General features: G+C 40.9%; 1 protein-coding gene and 1 long non-coding RNA gene across 2 annotated transcripts in view; both read left to right on the plus strand.

Moving 5' to 3' along the window:
* Positions 1-1,389: 1,389 nt before the first annotated feature.
* Positions 1,390-17,716, plus strand: part of LOC149225072 (pentatricopeptide repeat-containing protein At4g13650-like) — a 33,904-nt gene continuing 17,577 nt past the window's right edge. Inside the window, exons 1-2 of the mRNA XM_089388343.1 lie at positions 1,390-3,933; positions 13,494-13,698. Coding sequence (XP_089244469.1) covers positions 1,790-3,933; positions 13,494-13,698 — 2,349 coding nt within the window. The 5' untranslated portion in view covers positions 1,390-1,789. The remainder of the gene's footprint in view (positions 3,934-13,493; positions 13,699-17,716) is intronic.
* On the plus strand, positions 3,940-5,889 carry LOC149225073 (uncharacterized). Its single transcript, XR_016249567.1, has 4 exons — positions 3,940-4,244; positions 5,023-5,086; positions 5,618-5,713; positions 5,820-5,889. It is a non-coding gene; the product is annotated as an uncharacterized LOC149225073 (long non-coding RNA).

Here is a 17,716-nt window from a genome sequence, read left to right on the forward strand (position 1 = left end):
AGCCCCCAGTTTCATCGACGCCAATTATGAAGGAAATCATGGATACGTTGGCTGAGGTCACTAGAGAAGTGAATAAAGAGGTCACCAGAGAAGTGAAGAAAATGGTTGAAACTTTTGACGCCGAATTGAAGGCATTGTTGATTAGTGACTTGAATTTGGCAAATGGCAATTCCTGATCCTAATATTGACGTCTTTTACCTCTTAAATTTTGGTATCAATAATAGAATACTTGTAATGATATATAACATATAGATATTTGGATTTACAATTGAGAGCATAAACGAGGTAATGCAAGATTCTTGGCTTCACATCAGTAACCTCTTTAATTTTGGTAATGATAGTCACCATAGTCATTATAATGATGTACATTATTTGGATTTTTGCAAGAACCGACAAAGCATCATTTTGGTGTGTACACGCAGAGGTGTGTATGCTACCACCTTTTGGTTGTGCTTGTTTGCGGTCTTTATATATTTATGTAAACCATCTGCTAGGCTATCAATTTGCTGTAACTTAAACTCAAGAGTGCTTATATTCATGACTATCAAAGTTCGACTGTATGGGATCTGAAATACATCTGATAGGAATTCATAAAACCGCAAACAAGAGTACCTGTAACACCCTGAACGTATAATTTTCATTGTATCAACCCTTTTCACAGAACCGCAAAGGGGAAAGCCCCGCGTTTTTCAGTAGCTGTTTCATGAATTCTATATTATGGTTGTATGCAGGGGTATACGATAATACCTGTATACGCGCAAGACAGAGGTCGAAAGAGCGTTTGAAATCTTCCGTCCTCGAAGCGCTGCATGCACTGAATCACCTTCTGTAACCTCTCCTCTGTTCGCCGGAGTTCAATGGTTGTAACCTCTCCTCTGTTCGCCGGAGTTCAATGCGTGAATTGTCTTGGAGTTTGAATTGCCGGGAGTTTGAATTGCCTGGAGGATGGTTGGTACCATTCGTAAATGCCGTAAATGTGCCGTAAATGTGCCTCAGGTTGGTAAATGTGCCTCATCAATACGCGAGAGTGGAGGCCAAAGTGGAGGCGGGCAGGGTCGATGGGCAGGAGCACGGCAGACGACAGAGTCGCCGGAGCTGCGTGCCCTGTAATCACCGGAGAGGGATGCATGCTATGATGCATGGTCGAACATGGAAGGGCCCCATGACGTCAAGGAGGCTCTCTGTCGCTGTCAGAGGGTGTAAGAACATAGCATTCACTTTGCTATGTCAGAGGGTGTAAAGACATAGCATTAACTTTGCTATGGAGGTGGAAATAGGAACGGCCATCGTAGCCAGAGGCACCATTATTACTTCTACACGGATCTGATTTATTAAAAGCTTTATGTGAAAGATAACCTATAAAGCATAACATGAAATTGAGAAACAATGTTGTTGTCGTTTTTCTAACAACTGTAACTATCACACAGGGAAATTAAGGAGGAGATACAATACACACCAATAAATGACCGGAGTAATGTTAGCGAGAGGCACCATTATTACTTTTTCCATTTCCAAACCAGTCATCATTTGTTTACTGCAAAAAAATTCACACAAAGTGCCAAGCGATGTCTCCAAATGAGGCCCGGGTAAATACAATCCACGAACTGATCCAATCATAGCTCTACCGTTGACTTAATCATAGCCACCATTAATTGGTTTATTTTCAGACCACTCACAATTTGTTTGCTGCAAAACATCGCCCTAGTTTCCTACCAATGTTTCCAAACTAGGCGTAACCCATTACATCTATGACCTGGTTCAATCATAGATCTACCGTTATTTAATATTGATGATTCATACAATTCCCATCACAAAAGAAATCCTTACAAAAAGCACCCACTTCATCCCATCTCCCAATTTTTCCCATCTCATAATTCCCTCATGTATCTACACTGCACTTTGTTTAACACCAAATATAAACACCATTTCCCATGCTTTGCAGTCATGTACGGACCTCAAAACCCTCATCCAACTTCATACCCAAATAGTTATAAGTGGTCTTCAACAAAATCCTTTTTTGGGTAACAAGCTCGTAAGCATGTATACCAAGTGTGGCAGTCCAGGAGATGCCCAACTGGTTTTTGATAAGATTCATGAGAAAAATATTTACTTATGGAATGCACTTATCAAAGCGTTTGCCACGAACGGGCTGAACAGGCTAGCACTTACAGTGTACTACAAAATGCAAGATGAAGGCGTACGCCCAAATGATTTTACGTTTCCATGGGTTTTAAAGGCGTGTACCGATTTATCGGCTATACAAGAGGGCAATGAAATTCATTATCACATTGTTAGAAATGGTTTCAGTTCCAATGTTTTTGTGGGTGCTGCACTCATTCATATGTATGCTAAGTTTGGATGTGTCGATGATGCACGGCAAGTATTTGACAAAATGTCTGAACCAGATGTGGTTTCATGGACTGCTATGATTCTCGGTTATTCACAGAGTGATCAGGCTAATGAGGCATTGGTACTTTTTCATCAACTGCAGCTGGTGGGAGTGATTCCGGACTCTTTTACGGTGGTAGGTGTGCTCCAGGCCTGTGCGAGGTTAGGAACTCTGGAAGAAGGTAAGTTGGTCCATGGTTATGTAATCAGGAGTGGATATCAATCTGATGCTTTTGTGGGGACTGCTCTTGTAGATATGTATGGCAAGTGTGGAATGGCTGATGTTGCACGCCGAGTGTTTGACAAAATGGCTAAGAGAAATGTGGTATCCTGGAATGCAATGATTTCCGGGTATTCACAGAATGGGCATGCTGATGCGGCTTTAGGACTGTTTCGCCAAATGGAGCTGGAAGGAATGAAACCAAACTCGAGTACAATGGTGAGTCTGCTATTGGCGTGCGCTCATTTAGGAGCTTTGCAACAAGGGAAGTGGTTTCATGATTACATAATTGGGAACGGACTTAAGTGTGATATTGTGGTGGCCACTGCCCTTATTGATATGTATTGCAAATGTGGGAGAGTAGAGATTGCAAGGCAATTGTTTGATAAAATGCCTGAAAGAAATGTGGTCTCGTGGAGTGCGATGATTGCAGGATATGGAATGCATGGACGTGGTGAGGATGCTGTAGCTCTCTTTTGCGAAATGCAAAGGACTGAGCTGAAGCCAGATCAGATCACCTTTGTTTCTCTACTGTCTGCGTGCAGTCATGCAGGCCTGGTGGACGAAGGTTGGCGATTCTTCGAATGCATGAGTCAGGATTATGGCATAACACCAAGAGGGAAACATTATGCTTGCATGGTGGACCTCCTTGGCCGTGCTGGGCGTTTGGATGAAGCAGAATATTTTATCAAAAAGATGCCACTTAAACCTGATGCAGGTGTGTGGGGGGCCTTGCTTGGTGCATGTAGGATTTACGGTAATATTGAACTAGGAGAACGTGCAGCTGAGCATCTTTTTGATTTGGAGCCTGACAATGCAGGGGTTTTTGCTCTACTTTCAAATATGTATGCTGCAGCTGGCAGGTGGGATGACATGGCAAAGGTGAGAAAAATGATGAAACATAGACGGTTGAAAAAGGCACCAGGATGCAGCTTCATTGAAGTAAATAACAAAGTTCATGCATTCGTTGTAGGAGATAAATCACACCCTCAATCTGAAGATATTTATACCATGTTGGAGACGTTGGCTAAGCAGATGGAGGAAGCAGGGTATGTTCCTGCCACCAATTTCGTGCTACATGATGTGGAGGAGGAATTGAAGGAACACATGCTCTATAGTCACAGTGAAAAGCTGGCCATTGCTTTTGGGCTTATCAATACAAGCCCTGGAACCCCTATCCAGATCACAAAAAACCTTCGTGTGTGTGGTGATTGCCATAGTGCTTCTAAATTCATTTCTAAGCTTGTTAAGCGTGAAATAATTGTTAGGGATGCAAACCGTTTCCATCATTTCAAGGATGGTTTGTGTTCGTGTGGGGATTACTGGTGAATAGGTCATAATGTCTCGAAAAAGAAAAAATACAAGATTGCATTGCTACGAATTAATGCATATCATGGAGACAGTCTTGGTAGCCATTCTCCATGCATTTTTTATGCTTCTAGCATGATAAGGCGATTGGAAATCAAGACTGGAACAACACAAATAGAGAAGGGGACGTGTATTGGCATAGACTGGGATGAGTCTATTGAGATAATTGGGAGAATATTTTGGTCAGTATGAAGAGCTTGAGTATGCTGTTTTTGGATGATGGAAATATTACTGGGATGGTCACTTTTCTGCATAGCTTTACTCCAAGGTTAGGGCCAGAACGTATATCATATTTACCCTAAATTTTACATTTTTATGTTTTCTTGTATGCTTTTCAAATTACAATTTGATTATTTTATGAAAAAGAGTGGCTAAATTACTTGCTTATTCAATAATTTCCGAGAAGAAATATTAGCGATCCTTAATGGATACTATTTGAATTATGAAGTATGCTGACTTCAATTAATATTTTCAATTTTGGTCTGTCAATATGGTTGTAGTTCAAGGTGGTGGTTTTCAAGCAGCCCACTAGGGTTCCTTTTTCTTTCAGGTTATGTGCTTAGCATTGCCATTTGTCAGTCAGTTGACATGCACATGCTGGCTGTTATGTGGTTTTCCCTTTTGGGATTGATTCATCCTGCAGAAATGGGGCTGCAAATTTCTTCCAGTCTTGTGAAGCACTATTCTCAAAATAAATACTTGTATTTCTATGCCTCTTACTGTGATGTACATTTCATGTGACTTTTGATGAACATTATACTCAAACCTAAGATGTTAAGTGAACTACTTTGGAGAGTTTTGTATTATCTTCTTGTGATTTAGAACCTTTATCTTTTTAATTTTGTGCTGACTTGTTTTCAAACATGACTGAGGTTTCTTCAGAAGTATATTTCATGTCTGAATAGCAGTTCCCTTAGCTTTCTACCAAATGATAACTTTAAATTCCAGGCACTAACTTGTATTGGTGTTGAAGTCTTCTGTATGCACATGAATAAAAGTTTACTGTGAACTGTTTGACAGTCTAAAGTAATTTTTGTTTCTTGCAGCCTCAAACCCAAGGAATGCTTCTGGATTTTTTTGCAAAACCTTTGGTCAATTCCAATCCACATTGTATGGGTTATTTTAAAAAGTGTTTGTTTATATAGTGCATCAAAAGTTTGGGTACATACAGAATATTGTATACATTACATTTATTTTCTTTTATACAGGGAAGGAATGGTAGAACTGTGTCATTTTGAAAATAGAATTGCCAGTAGTACCGAGTTGAGGATTCATTCTCCATAACACACTTTCAAATGGTCATATAAACACCAAATACAACTATTTTAATGATTGAATGAGCCATGTTAGCTTCCTCAATGCTTGCACAAAATTTCAAATGACTATATACCTCATTCCCTTTCATTACAGATCAGCTTTGAATATAGATAGGAAATCCAAAAACTTTATCTGTTGACAATGACTTATGGAATAATTCTTGGCAGTAATTTAACTTTATCTATTATTTAATGTTTCTAATTGCAATCTGAGGAGTAAATGATACACACCACACATGCTTTCATGCAAGTCTAATTAAAAAAATGGCATGAGACACTGAGACTAATGAAATGATAGCCTAAAACTGGTGAGATTTGTGTGCAGCTTTTTCAAGTGGAGAATGTATGTATCTTAATATTGTCAAGAAATCAAGTGACAGACTTAACCTTTTAATTCTGGCATTATTTGGAACTTGAACAGGTATTCTGATCCCTGTGACTGCTTTCTCTTCCATAAATGATTAAATTCATTAAAAAGAGATGTTATATATTCATGTTACATGATCATAAGTTTGTTATGCTTGCAGCTTGTCAGGCATCTAACCAAAGATAGCAGATGCAGCTTGAATTAAACTTTGTGGCTTTGGAAAGAGAAAAGGACAGTGAATAGCAATTAGAGGTGCGGAAGGCAATTCAGGAAGGCCAAACGAATTTTTTTGAGAATGTTAAGATTGCTGATCCCAAAAGTTTGCCGAGAGGGAGGAAATGAGTCCAGGTATATTATGCTGAAGCTGGAATTCTTCTCCAGATTACACAGGTAGGTAAAATGAAGGAAAGGGAGCTTGGTGATGACATTAGAAAAGATAAAAAATATTACAGGTATTAAGAACTCTACACAGATCACACTTGGAAAAAGTTGGTAAACTTCTGCCCCACTGTTCAATGATTATGCTCATGATGATATTCCATTTAGTTTCCTATATTTTATCAAGAATGGTTTTTCTTTTCTTTTCAAAGGAAAACTTCATGGGAAACCCCTGGAAAGTTGAAACTTCCCTTCATTTTGTGGATGGTACCTAGCATAAATCCATCATACTTATTATGGTGCCTACTATTGAGAGAGGCATGCAACAGAGCCAATAATCTCTGGGGGATTGACCCTGGGACCTCCTGCATGAAGCTCAAATAAGTTATAACTCAACCACACTAACTGGCCCACTGGGATATACGATGAAATATATGTGCGAACCATACTATTGATCTTTCTATCGCTACTTAATACTATCACAAGAAGTTTGATCCCTGTTTAACACTCTCCTGGCAATATTTGAAAAAATAATGGAAAACAATAAAAAGGAAACATGATAAAATTTGGTCTATACAACAAGATCAATATATGTGTTTTTCAAAATATACGGTTTGAATATACCCCAAATACTTCACCATGAAAGATATTATGGGATCCATTGTGTCTATGGAAATTTGATCTTTCAATTTGGTGCCTGCAACTATAAGCAATAGTTAATGAACATTAGAGGATTGATGAGAACAACACTTTATTGTTTGTATACTTAGCATGATGTGTCCCATATTCATAAAACATTTGATATTTTCTTTTGTCGATGCGTTTTGAACCAGCAAGTGTGGTTCATCGTCAGGACAAGATGAAGAAACAAACCTTGGCAACAAATTAATAGAGAGACTGAGCATTCCAACGGCTAGAAAGAAACAACAACTTTAGACCAAAGGGAATTTTAGAAAATTGTTGTTTCTTTCTAGCTGTTGGAATGCTCGGTCTCTCTATTAATTTTGTTGCCAAGGTCTGGTTCTTCATCTTGTCCTGATGATGAACCACACTTGCTGGTTCGAAACGCGTCGACAAATGAATTTCGATGTGATTATCACCAAAAACATATCTCAAACACTTGATAATGATCACAGAAGCCTTAATTCAATAATTTGATATTCAGTTATCTATCATGGGGTTGCCACCATGTTGAACTCTTTAGCATGGCGTGTCCCAAAATACATGGCTGTAAGCCCTTGGCATTACTTGCTTTTGATTTTTTTGGCATTACATTTAACTCTTTAGTGTGACTATGTCCCAAAGCATGACACTTTTTTTTGTAAACTAGAATGAGAATTTGATCCAGGTGGATGTTGGTGGCCACCCACCTATCCCATTTGGACCCCCACAACTGTCTCTTTCAGTTTTTTTGTTTCCTTAATTATAGCATAGTTTACTATTTTTAGCAGTTTTTCGGGTCCTAAACTTTCGGAGCCGTTTTGAGGCCCTAAACGACGTTTTTTGGGAAATCCACGCCAGCGATTTTTCCGTTTAAAAATCGTCTTTTCTGTTGTAGTCCTCGGAGAGATCTTTCCAACGGGCTATCATGCGCGTCAAATGGAGATTGTCCGCCACAATGTAGCCTTTACAGTTCAGAGGCATGTAGCCACCACATCTCCACCACATCTCTTCTCAGAGATAAGCTACCATCGGCCTAGCTGGTTTATTTCCATTACTATTTTAAATAAAAGTTTCTTTGTGGTTTTGTTTATGGGAATTCTCCTTATTTTTCTTCTGGCAATTCAAGTTTTCAGATCTTGGGGCCTTTCCCCAAGATCCATTTCAATCAAGTTTTCAGATCTTGGGGGTCTCTCCTCCCAAGATCCATTTCAATCTTTTAGATCTTGGGGGCCTCCTCCCAGGATCCGGATCAGTGGTATCAGAGCGGTTTGCTTTTTCTCTGTTTTTCTTTGCATGTCCCCAACGAGGTTGGGATATAAGGAGTTAGGTCTGGAACTGGTCGAACCTTTGCAAGACCAGCCTCGCAAATCTCGACGACCTCCCATGGCGGATGAGAAGAAAAACGAGGGGGTAGGAGATCCTATCAAAATCTTGCTCGAAGAAGCCCTCGAGCGACAAAGGAACGCGATGATGGACAACTTTGCCCAAATCCTTCAGCGGCTACCTAGAGGTGACACATCGGCTTCCAACAGCTACTCTGGAAATGCCACACCGTTTAAGGTACAAGTTAATTTTGAAATCCCCATCTTCGAGGGTCAAATAGACGCAGATGCCGTAGATAAATGGTTAAATCTGCTCGATGGGTATTTTTCTGTTCATGAATTTTCAAGTCGGGAAAATATTGTTTTCGCTCTTCTCAAAGCAGCCCCCCACGTCAAGGACTGGTGGGAAACCTACTGCGAACAGAAGGATGAAAGTACAGGCTCACTATTTTCAGCCGCACCCACTTGGAATGACTTCCGGGATGCCATCAAGGAGCAGTACTACCCTGTCAAAAGCTATGAGGACAAATACATCAAATGGACCACACTGCGGCAGGGACGAGACCAAGATGTGCCGGAGTTCACAAACATTTTTCATACCCTTCGCACACAATTGGGTATCAAAGATTTTGAGCTGCATCTGGTACTCAAATACCGCGGCTGCCTACACAGATACATCCAGGAAGAGATGGAGTTCTTGAACATCTCCTCACTCGGCACAACATACCGATACGCTGTCAAAATCGAGCAAAAGTTCAAACAGAAGAAGCGAGACTTTGGATCTGCAAATCCAAAGCCCAAAGGACAAAGCCAAGGCGGGGTGACCCAAGACAACCCGGCGAAGCCGCAAGAAAAGAACAACACCATGAAGCCGAAGAAGGACATAGGAAAGTGGTGTGAGTTCCACAAGAGTCCCACTCATGAGTCATAACACAAGTGAGTGTCGGACCAAGCAGTCGCTGGTGGCCGAGTTGAAGGCTTCCGAATCAGATGCATGTTCCGACTCTGAGTCAGAACCCGACAAGGGGAATGACAAAGGGAAGCAGATCATTGATGCGGATCCCAGCGACACTGTTGCTATTGCCAAGATCCAGAAAAATGAGCCCGAAGATGCAGAGGAGGGGGGACGTCTTTTCCACTCACAGATGTGGGTGAAGGGTTCGCCGCTGCAATTCATTGTCGACAGTGGCAGCCAAAAGAACCTCATTTCAGCAGAGGTCGTGAAGAGGTTGGGCCTACCAACTACACCACGCCCACAACCGTACAGTATCGGTTGGCTTCACGAAGGACGAGATCTCAAAGTTCGCCAGCAGTGCCGCCTTCCCTACAGCATCAAGCCCTTCACAGACGAGGTATTATGTGATGTTACACCTCTGGATGTTGGTGATGTACTATTAGGCCAGCCATACTTGTGGAGGCGACATGCTGTGTATGAGTCAAGGCATCGCGCTGTTATCATTTCTCTGGATAATTCATTATACAGGATATCGGAGGTAGCCCCACCTACCGCCACCTCTTTGATCACTGCTAAGAAAGGCAGCAAGCTCATCTCACAGACTAGGAAATTTATTTTTTGTCTGGTTCGCTCCAAAAGTAAGGGGAAGATCGTTGCTACATCCATGTCCCCCGCGAAGGGTTCCTCCACACAGCAGCAGCAACAGAGGGATACAGTCGTGACAGAACACAGGAACAACTTCTCCTTACCCGGAGGGGTACCACACAAGTTTTAGGTGGGTGAAAAAGTTTGGTTACATTTGCAGAGGGAGCGCCTTACCAGAACCCATCAGAAACTTAGACCACTTTGACATGGTCCTTACACCAGTAACAAGGCTATGGGAAACAATGCTTTGAAGCACAACATTCCTCCATTCCTTCGCTTGCACTGAGTATTCAATGTGGACCATCGCCGACCATGCTCCCCACCATTTCTGGACACATCAGAGATTGCAGAACAGCTCACCAGAGACCTAGCTCAGCAGAAGCTTCCTCATCTCAGGGAGGAACTCAATGCAATGGGGACCATTGCTTCCTAAGGGGGGAGGAATGATCCAGGTGGATGTTGGTGGCCACCCACCTATCCCATTTGGACCCCCACAATTGTCTCTTTCAGTTTTTCTGTTTCCTTAATTATAGCATAGTTTACTATTTTTAGCAGTTTTTTTCGGGTCCTAAACTTCCAGAGTCGTTTTGAGGCCCTAAACGACGTTTTTTGGGAAATCCACCCAACGATTTTTCCGTTTAAAAATCATCTTTTCTATTGTAGTCCTCGGAGAGATCTTTCAAACGGGCTATCATGCGCGTCAAACGGAGATAGTACGACCAATTCGCGACCCCGGGAAGTTGATGTACCAACTTACCCAAAAACGGGGCCCACAATTTGGCGTTTCATCTTCTAGGGTTAGGTTTTGGAATGTGAAGGGTTTTCCATTGTTTCTCAACAATAAATAGGCCCTCGAGCCTCATTGTAACACAGTTTTTGGGAGAACAGTTCAAAGGCATGTAGCCACACATCTCTTCTCAGAGATAAGCTACCATCGCCCTAGCTGGTTTATTTCCATTTCTGGTTGTAAGCATATTTCAGTATTTTTCATTAATGAAATGAAGTATTATTTCCGTTGCATATTTGTCTTTATGGTTATCTCTGTATTTTATTGCGTTCCTGTTTAAATCCGGATCAGAATTTCTGGAGAACTAGTAACTTCTAAAGATCGGCTGCTGCTATTACACCAGATACAATTATTCCATAAATGCCACAAACGGGCCAGTTACAACATGTCTCTGGAGACTTGAACCCACACAGCTGGAGAAACAAATTGTTCACCAAACCATTTGAGCTAAGATCCTTTGACCCCAAGGCATTACACTTGCCATCACTTATTTGTCAGGTTTCATGAAACGACGTGTAAATTCAACCTCATATTAAAGAATGGGACTTGAAAGACTTCTTGTTGACTGCCTGATCATTTAATCATGTTCTGTGGACCTATTTGTCATTCTTGTTGGAAAAAGATTGCAATCTAATTGATTTTGCACTATTTTTCCAGATGATTATGAAAACCATGAATATTTCTCATCTCTTATTTCATTCTGTTCTTGGACATCCGCAAGTATTATTGGTTGTTGGTGTGAAGTCAGAGAGCATAGCTGTTCAAATTGCCAAGCACGTATCCCTTGGTCCATTCTCGACGGTAGCCAGGCCAAGCAATTGTTGCTTGGATCTTTTCAAACGCATCATCATGCTAAACTGTAGTACCATAAACCACTATATATGTGCCATCTTGTAGCGACAAGTGATCAATAAATTTTGATTTAAAACAAAAAGGTATTTCATTCTCTGCTTGACATGAATGTGCATTGAGTATGTCACAAAATGTATTTCATTTTTTGCTTGTTATGAAACTACTTCCATTTCTTCGATTACATTTATGTTAATAATTTAGAATAATTAGTAGCATGAGTTAACCACTTGATTAAAAACCTGACTCTGTATAGGAATGGGTTTGAGAATTGACCCTTTGATTGTCGGTTGTCGGTTGCTGTGGATTGTTAGTAGCAAGGGATTGTTGACACTTTTCTCCCCCATTCAAAATTTCATTTAGGAGATTCGTTGAAGGGATTGTTTTGGACTAGTCATGATCTTAAAGAACCAAAGCAGAGCAGATTGATTCCACTGAAGAAAGTATTGAACTAGCACATGCCGAGAGTAGCTGCGAATCTAACAATTAAGGTGAAGCCAAAGGTGATAGCAGACTAGGTAAGCAATCTTGCTGGCCATGCTGTAATTTGCTTTCTTTGTGTGTGGCCCATTGATTGGGCGAAGACGGTGGATACCATATTCTGGGAGTTAAAGAGGGGAGAAATAGAGACAGGATTGTGTTAGACAATTTATAGTAATATTAACTAGTATCGTTTTCAGGAGCTTCTGTAATATAGCAAGTAAATATTTACGTGAAATATTAGATCGTGTACAAGAAATATTGAACCATAGGTTTAAATCCTGAGGATGAATCTCCCTCAATATCTCTGAAATGTAGACTTTATTCTCTGACTTTGAATTCTGGACAATCCCAGAAGAAATAAGGAATTTATTCGGGAATATCTAAGATTGGTAGATCTGATAAAGGAGGGTTAAAATCACACATGCTATGTGATAATATAGATCTGCACAGACAGTTGCTTGAGCAAACCATTTTTCATCGCTACATAATGGTAGAAGGGAGTGGATTTTCAATTAAACACCATATTTCTCATAAATATGGGTAATTGATGAGGGTATTCTTGAAAGTTTTAGCAATATTATAAGGAAATAACTGTCCAAAACTAACGAAAAGGGGTGAATGGAGGTAAAGAAGGGTAGGGTTATCATTAAAGTAATAAATTTTTCCTTGGAGGTGACAACACTCCCAGAGGTCATTGAAGTTGAAGAAAAGTACCATTCGTAATTGATAAAAGCAATGTTTCAAATTCAAGCAAATGTTGGATGACACTTGAATTGATGTTTCTTGTATATTAAATGTGACTAAGAGTTTGTAACTTGTTCAATGCTAAATTAGCTATGGTATTGACTTAGATTTTGTTATAAATTTTCTTTATTATAATTAGGTAATATGTATGGTTTTTAGAGGAATTGTAATGCCTCACATTCAAGATAATGTTGAAGGTCACTTGAATCGATGTTTTTTTTGCAGGTTGAATGTGATTAAGAGATTTTAACTTATTCAAAGCTGAATTAGCTATTACATTGAATTAGATCTTGTTTTACTTTTTTCCTATTACGATTAGATAACAAGTATGGTCTTTATAGAAATTGTAATATCTCAAATTCACGAAAATGTTGAATGACACTAGATGTTTTTTATATGTTAAATTTGACTAAGTGGTTAGCTATTGCATTGAATTAGAACTTGTTCTGAATTTCCTCTATTATGATTAAATATGTATGGTTTTTGAGAATTATATAATTACTTTGTGAAAAAACCAGCTAGTGATAACATCGGCTACATGTTTGTTGAAAGCAGTGGCTTAACATAAACTTGAAACTAAAACTAATTGGACATTACAATTGCTATGAGTTCATGGGCATTACGAATTATTTTTGGACAAAATCTCTTGAATGCTGTGTTTGTGTTTTATCAATACATTATAGTACGTTGTATTAAAATGAACAAATAATAAAACCACATTTTTTAATATTAAAAGTAGTATTGTGTGTCTTTTTTCTAACCTAAACTTAAAACTAAAACTAATCGGATATCAAGATTAGTATATGAGCTCAGGGGCATTCCAAATAATTATTGGAAAAAATCTAAAAAATGACATGTTGCCATTACAAATAATTATTGGAAAAAAACTTTTAAATGACATGTTTATGTTTTTTTTTAACAAGAACGGTTGATTTTTATTTGGAGAAGAAAGGTTGGGCCTGAGCCAAAGAACCACTATTACATTGTGCTTCAACTATATGCTTTCAGGCGGTTTAGCATCAACAGAATCCGACTTGAACCATTGGGCATTCTCAGAGAACCAGCTTATTGTTCAGAGACGGCTTATATTCAGAACGGTTTGGTTATATTCAGAGACAATAAGCTTATATTCGCAGAGAACCAACTTATTGTTCAGAGACAACTTATGTTCAAAACAATTATATTCAGAGACATCTTATTCTCAGAGAACCAGGTAAGAGACAACTTATATTCAGAGATAGATTATTGTTCAGAGACAACTTATATTCCTATTCCGTTTTCCTCTGATAGGATAAGGCGAGCCTGACAGTACCCAAAAACGAATCCTGCAACACGTCAGATCTGAGTCCTCTGTGTATGGACTATTTGTTGAGCCGCTTCTTAATCTCGTTTCTTGAATATTGAATGCTTGAGTATTGGTTGCGTTAACAGTGACAGACCTGATATGAGGTTCTATCTGTGATGCTGGAGTAGAATTGTATCAAGGCAGTGTGATCATCAGCGTTCAGGTGTAGTTCGTTTGTATGCTGCCTGCGCCGGATTTTAGACAATCATGGAGACTGAATCTTTGCATATGGAGGGCGTAACAAGGGATGCCCTGATCTTGCACTACTTGGTCTTCTCTATTAAGGAATAGGATGCCATTCTGATGCTTCATCATTCTTTGACAGAGCACCTTGGGCTAAGAGACATCCCATGTTTGCCCTTGTGTCGGCTTCCTTGTTTAGAGTTCGGAGGATGTGGTAGAAAGAGCTGGTAGTGAAATTCTGCAGCAGTTTCCTGAGTCTCTCAAGGGTCTTGTTGAGCGCTGAGCTATTGAGATGATCACCTGTGTTTAGGATTTTTATCAGGATTTCCGAATCCCCGAAGACTTGAAGGTTTTTCCCTCTGTTTCCCTGAGCAAGCTGGCATGCTTTGAGCAATCCTAGAATCTCTGCCTGGTTGTTAGTGCTCTAACCTAGGCCCCAACTAAAGCTATCCTTTTTGTGCCCATCTGAGGAGTAGATTACACCCCCTGCTCCTGATATCCCCGGGTTTCCTTTGGAGGCTCCGTCGAAGAATATCGTAACTTTGCCCTGTTTTTTCCACCACTTTTGAAACTCCAACTCGGAGATCCGAAGCCGCCACTCTGGGTTGGGGCAAGGCCGAGAGGGGTTCTTTTTATTGTTGGCCCGCCTCAGGGACTCACCTAGCCAACTGATCTCTTCAGGGAGGAGCGCATTGTCTGGCTTATGAGGCTGATTTTCATAAGTTTCCAACAACAGTGCTTTGGCTTTGGCAGCCACTACATTGGGAGATTGTAATCTGTTATTGAAGATGGCTTCATTCCTAGCTAACCACAGTTCCTAGCAGATGTATTTTGGAATTGCATTCTAGATTTTGGCCCATGTTGAATTGCTCTTCAATGCGTGAGGGGAGCACTCTTTCCAGGAGACGAAAAGACTAACTACTGAGAGCTGCGCTGGAATTTGAGCATTGAGCCCGAGCATTGCTTGCAGCCATACTTCTTGAGTGAAGGGGCAGTCAATGAACAAATGTTCAATCATTTCCTGATCCGAGCAGCAGAGAGGGCATCTATGGGGTCTGATAATTCCACATTTCACTAAATTATCTCCAGTGAGGACCCTTCTGTGCATGAGAATCCAGCAGAAGAAGTTAATCTTTGGGAGGCCAAAGGGGTCCCAAACATGCTGCCAAAGCGAAGTAGAGTGGATCTGAGGTTGGTGTTCTTGAAGAGCAGCAAAGCCCTGCAATGCTGAGTAAGCTCCGGTCTTCCCCCAGCCCCACTTGTCCCTTGAATGGAGATGCACAGGAGCCAGACCTGAGATCTTAGCTAGGAAGAGGTGTAGTTGAGGAAGCAGCCAGTCAGGGAGGCGATGGAAAGCCCATTCGCTCCAATTCCCTCCGGAGTCCCAAGAGCATATATCAGCCAGCTTGTGGATGCCATTCTGAATGAGCCAATCACGTAAATCTGCAATTTCAGGGGCAAATTTTAGGGGTTGGAGGCCCATGATCTTGTCTTCCCACAACCCAATTCTTTTTCCATTTCCAGGGATTCTGTAGAGATGGTCTTTAAAGAACTCCCAACCTCGGCTGCATAGCTTCCATAGAGTGGTTCCTTTGCAGGAAGCTCCTTCATCCATATTATTTATTGAGAGCCCATGCAGATACTTTTTAATTAGAACTTGACTTACAAGATGTCGTTGATTTGAGAAGATTTTCCAGAGAATCTTTCCTCCCAAAGCCAGATTGGCCAACCCGGGGTCTCTTACCTAAAGTCCGCCTTCAGATAGTGGCCTTTTCACTGTCCCAGCTTACTAGGTGAATTTTTTTTTTGATTCCCCTTTCCTCCTTGCCACAGGAAATTTCGAATCAGCTTAGATAGTTGTTCGGTGATCATTTTTGGAGCTAAAAGAAACGAAGCCTGATAGATTGGAAGGGAGGAGAGAACAGATTTTACAAGAATGAGCTTCCCGGCTGAGGTAAGCCACTGGCCGCCCCACACAGTCATTTTTGCCTTGATTTTGCTGATAATTTCCATCCAATGAGGGGCCTTGCTGGTTCCCAATGATAAAGGCAGGCCTAGGTACTTGAATTTGTCCCAAGAGGCGTAGCCTGTGAAGCCCAGGGCTTGAGCAATCCTAAGAATAGTTTGCTGGTCTACCACCCAGCCATACACAACACTTTTCCTCCTGTTGACCATAGCTCTGGAAACTCTGCAGAAACTTTGGATAACTTCATTGAAAGCCCTTGCAATTTTAATGGAGGCTCCTCCCATAAGGATAGAGTCATCGACGAACAAGGCATGATTGATTGGTATTGTTCCTTTTATCGCCCTGATGCCTGGAAGTGTCCCATTTAGCTTCTCTGCTGTAAGTTTCTGCTTAAGGAATCTGCCATCAGAATGTACAGGAAGGGGGACAGTGGGCAACCTTGCCTAATGCCCCTCGAAGCTTTGAAGTAGTTAGTCGGCCTGCCATTTACTAAAGGGGCTATCCAAGGCTCTCCTATACATGCTTTAATCAATTTTATAAAATCAGAACTGAAACCAAAAGTGGAAAGAACTTGGAGGAGGAAAGAATGCCTTACTCGATCAAAGGCGTTCGCCATGTCCAGCTTAATGAGCATGCCTTGCTCTTGGCGTTGGTGGCTGGAATGAATGATTTCCTGCACCAGAATCACGCTGTCCAGAATATGCCCGCCTTTAACAAACCCAACTTGATTGGGAGAGATGAGTTTTTCCAACAACTACTTTATTCTATTTGGAAGTAACTTCGTGAGAATTTTGCAGGATGCATTACGTAGCGAGATTGGCTTGAAGCGATCAAATGCCACCGAGTTCGCTTCTTTTGGGATTAGCGCTAGGAAAGTGGAATTTGTGCTTCCTCCCACTTTGGCTTTTTGGAGAAAACCTTTGATCATTCAAAACAAATAAGCCTTGATGATGTCCCAGCAGATTCTATAGAAATGAATGGAGAACCCATCGGGTCTTGGAGCTTTGTCTGGTTCCATCTTCCATATGACATTGCTAATTTCATCTTCAGTGAAGGGCTTCAGGAGTCTTGAGTTATCCTCCTCGTTAACCAGTCTTGGAACGTGAGTGAGGAAGTCTTGTGATTCCTCATCATCGTCCGCACCTTCTTCTTTGTACAACTGCTGGAAATGAGAGGTTGCAGCCTCTTTTAACAGAGTTGTGCCTTTGAGGACAACCCCATCTGGTGAGTTGATTTCAACAATGTGATTTCTAGAAAGTTGAGTTTGAATTTGCTTGTGGAAGAATGCTGAATTTTTGTCTCCATACACAAGCCAGAGATTACGCGATTTGAGCCTCAAGGATTCTTCCTCCTCTCTGAATGAACGAAGAGTGCTGAGTTGGAGTTCTTGCTCATTCTGAATTTCTGAGTAGGTAATGTCTTGCAGCTCCATGTCCCTTTGCAATTCGAGCAACTACTTGATGTTCTGCTTTCTATGGCTAGTGGGGGAGTCTGAGGGCTTTTTTATCCATTCTTTCAAGGCTGATTTGGTGGCCTTTAGCTTTTGTTCCCACACATAGCTAGGCGATCCATGAACAGGGATGGACCAGGCCTTCCTAACTGTATCCATAAACCCTTCCCTGTTTGACCAGAGAGGACTGAACCGGAAGGGGATGGGCCCCAAATTTTCCTCTTCTTCAAACAACAAAAGAATGGGTTTATGGTCTGAAGTCAGCTTTGGCAGAATTTTCGTGGAGA

The sequence above is a fragment of the Pinus tabuliformis genome, chromosome Q, assembly GCF_031772625.1.
Source record: "Pinus tabuliformis cultivar Carrire ecotype Pingquan chromosome Q, CPIR1, whole genome shotgun sequence".
Lineage (NCBI taxonomy): Eukaryota > Viridiplantae > Streptophyta > Pinopsida > Pinales > Pinaceae > Pinus > Pinus tabuliformis.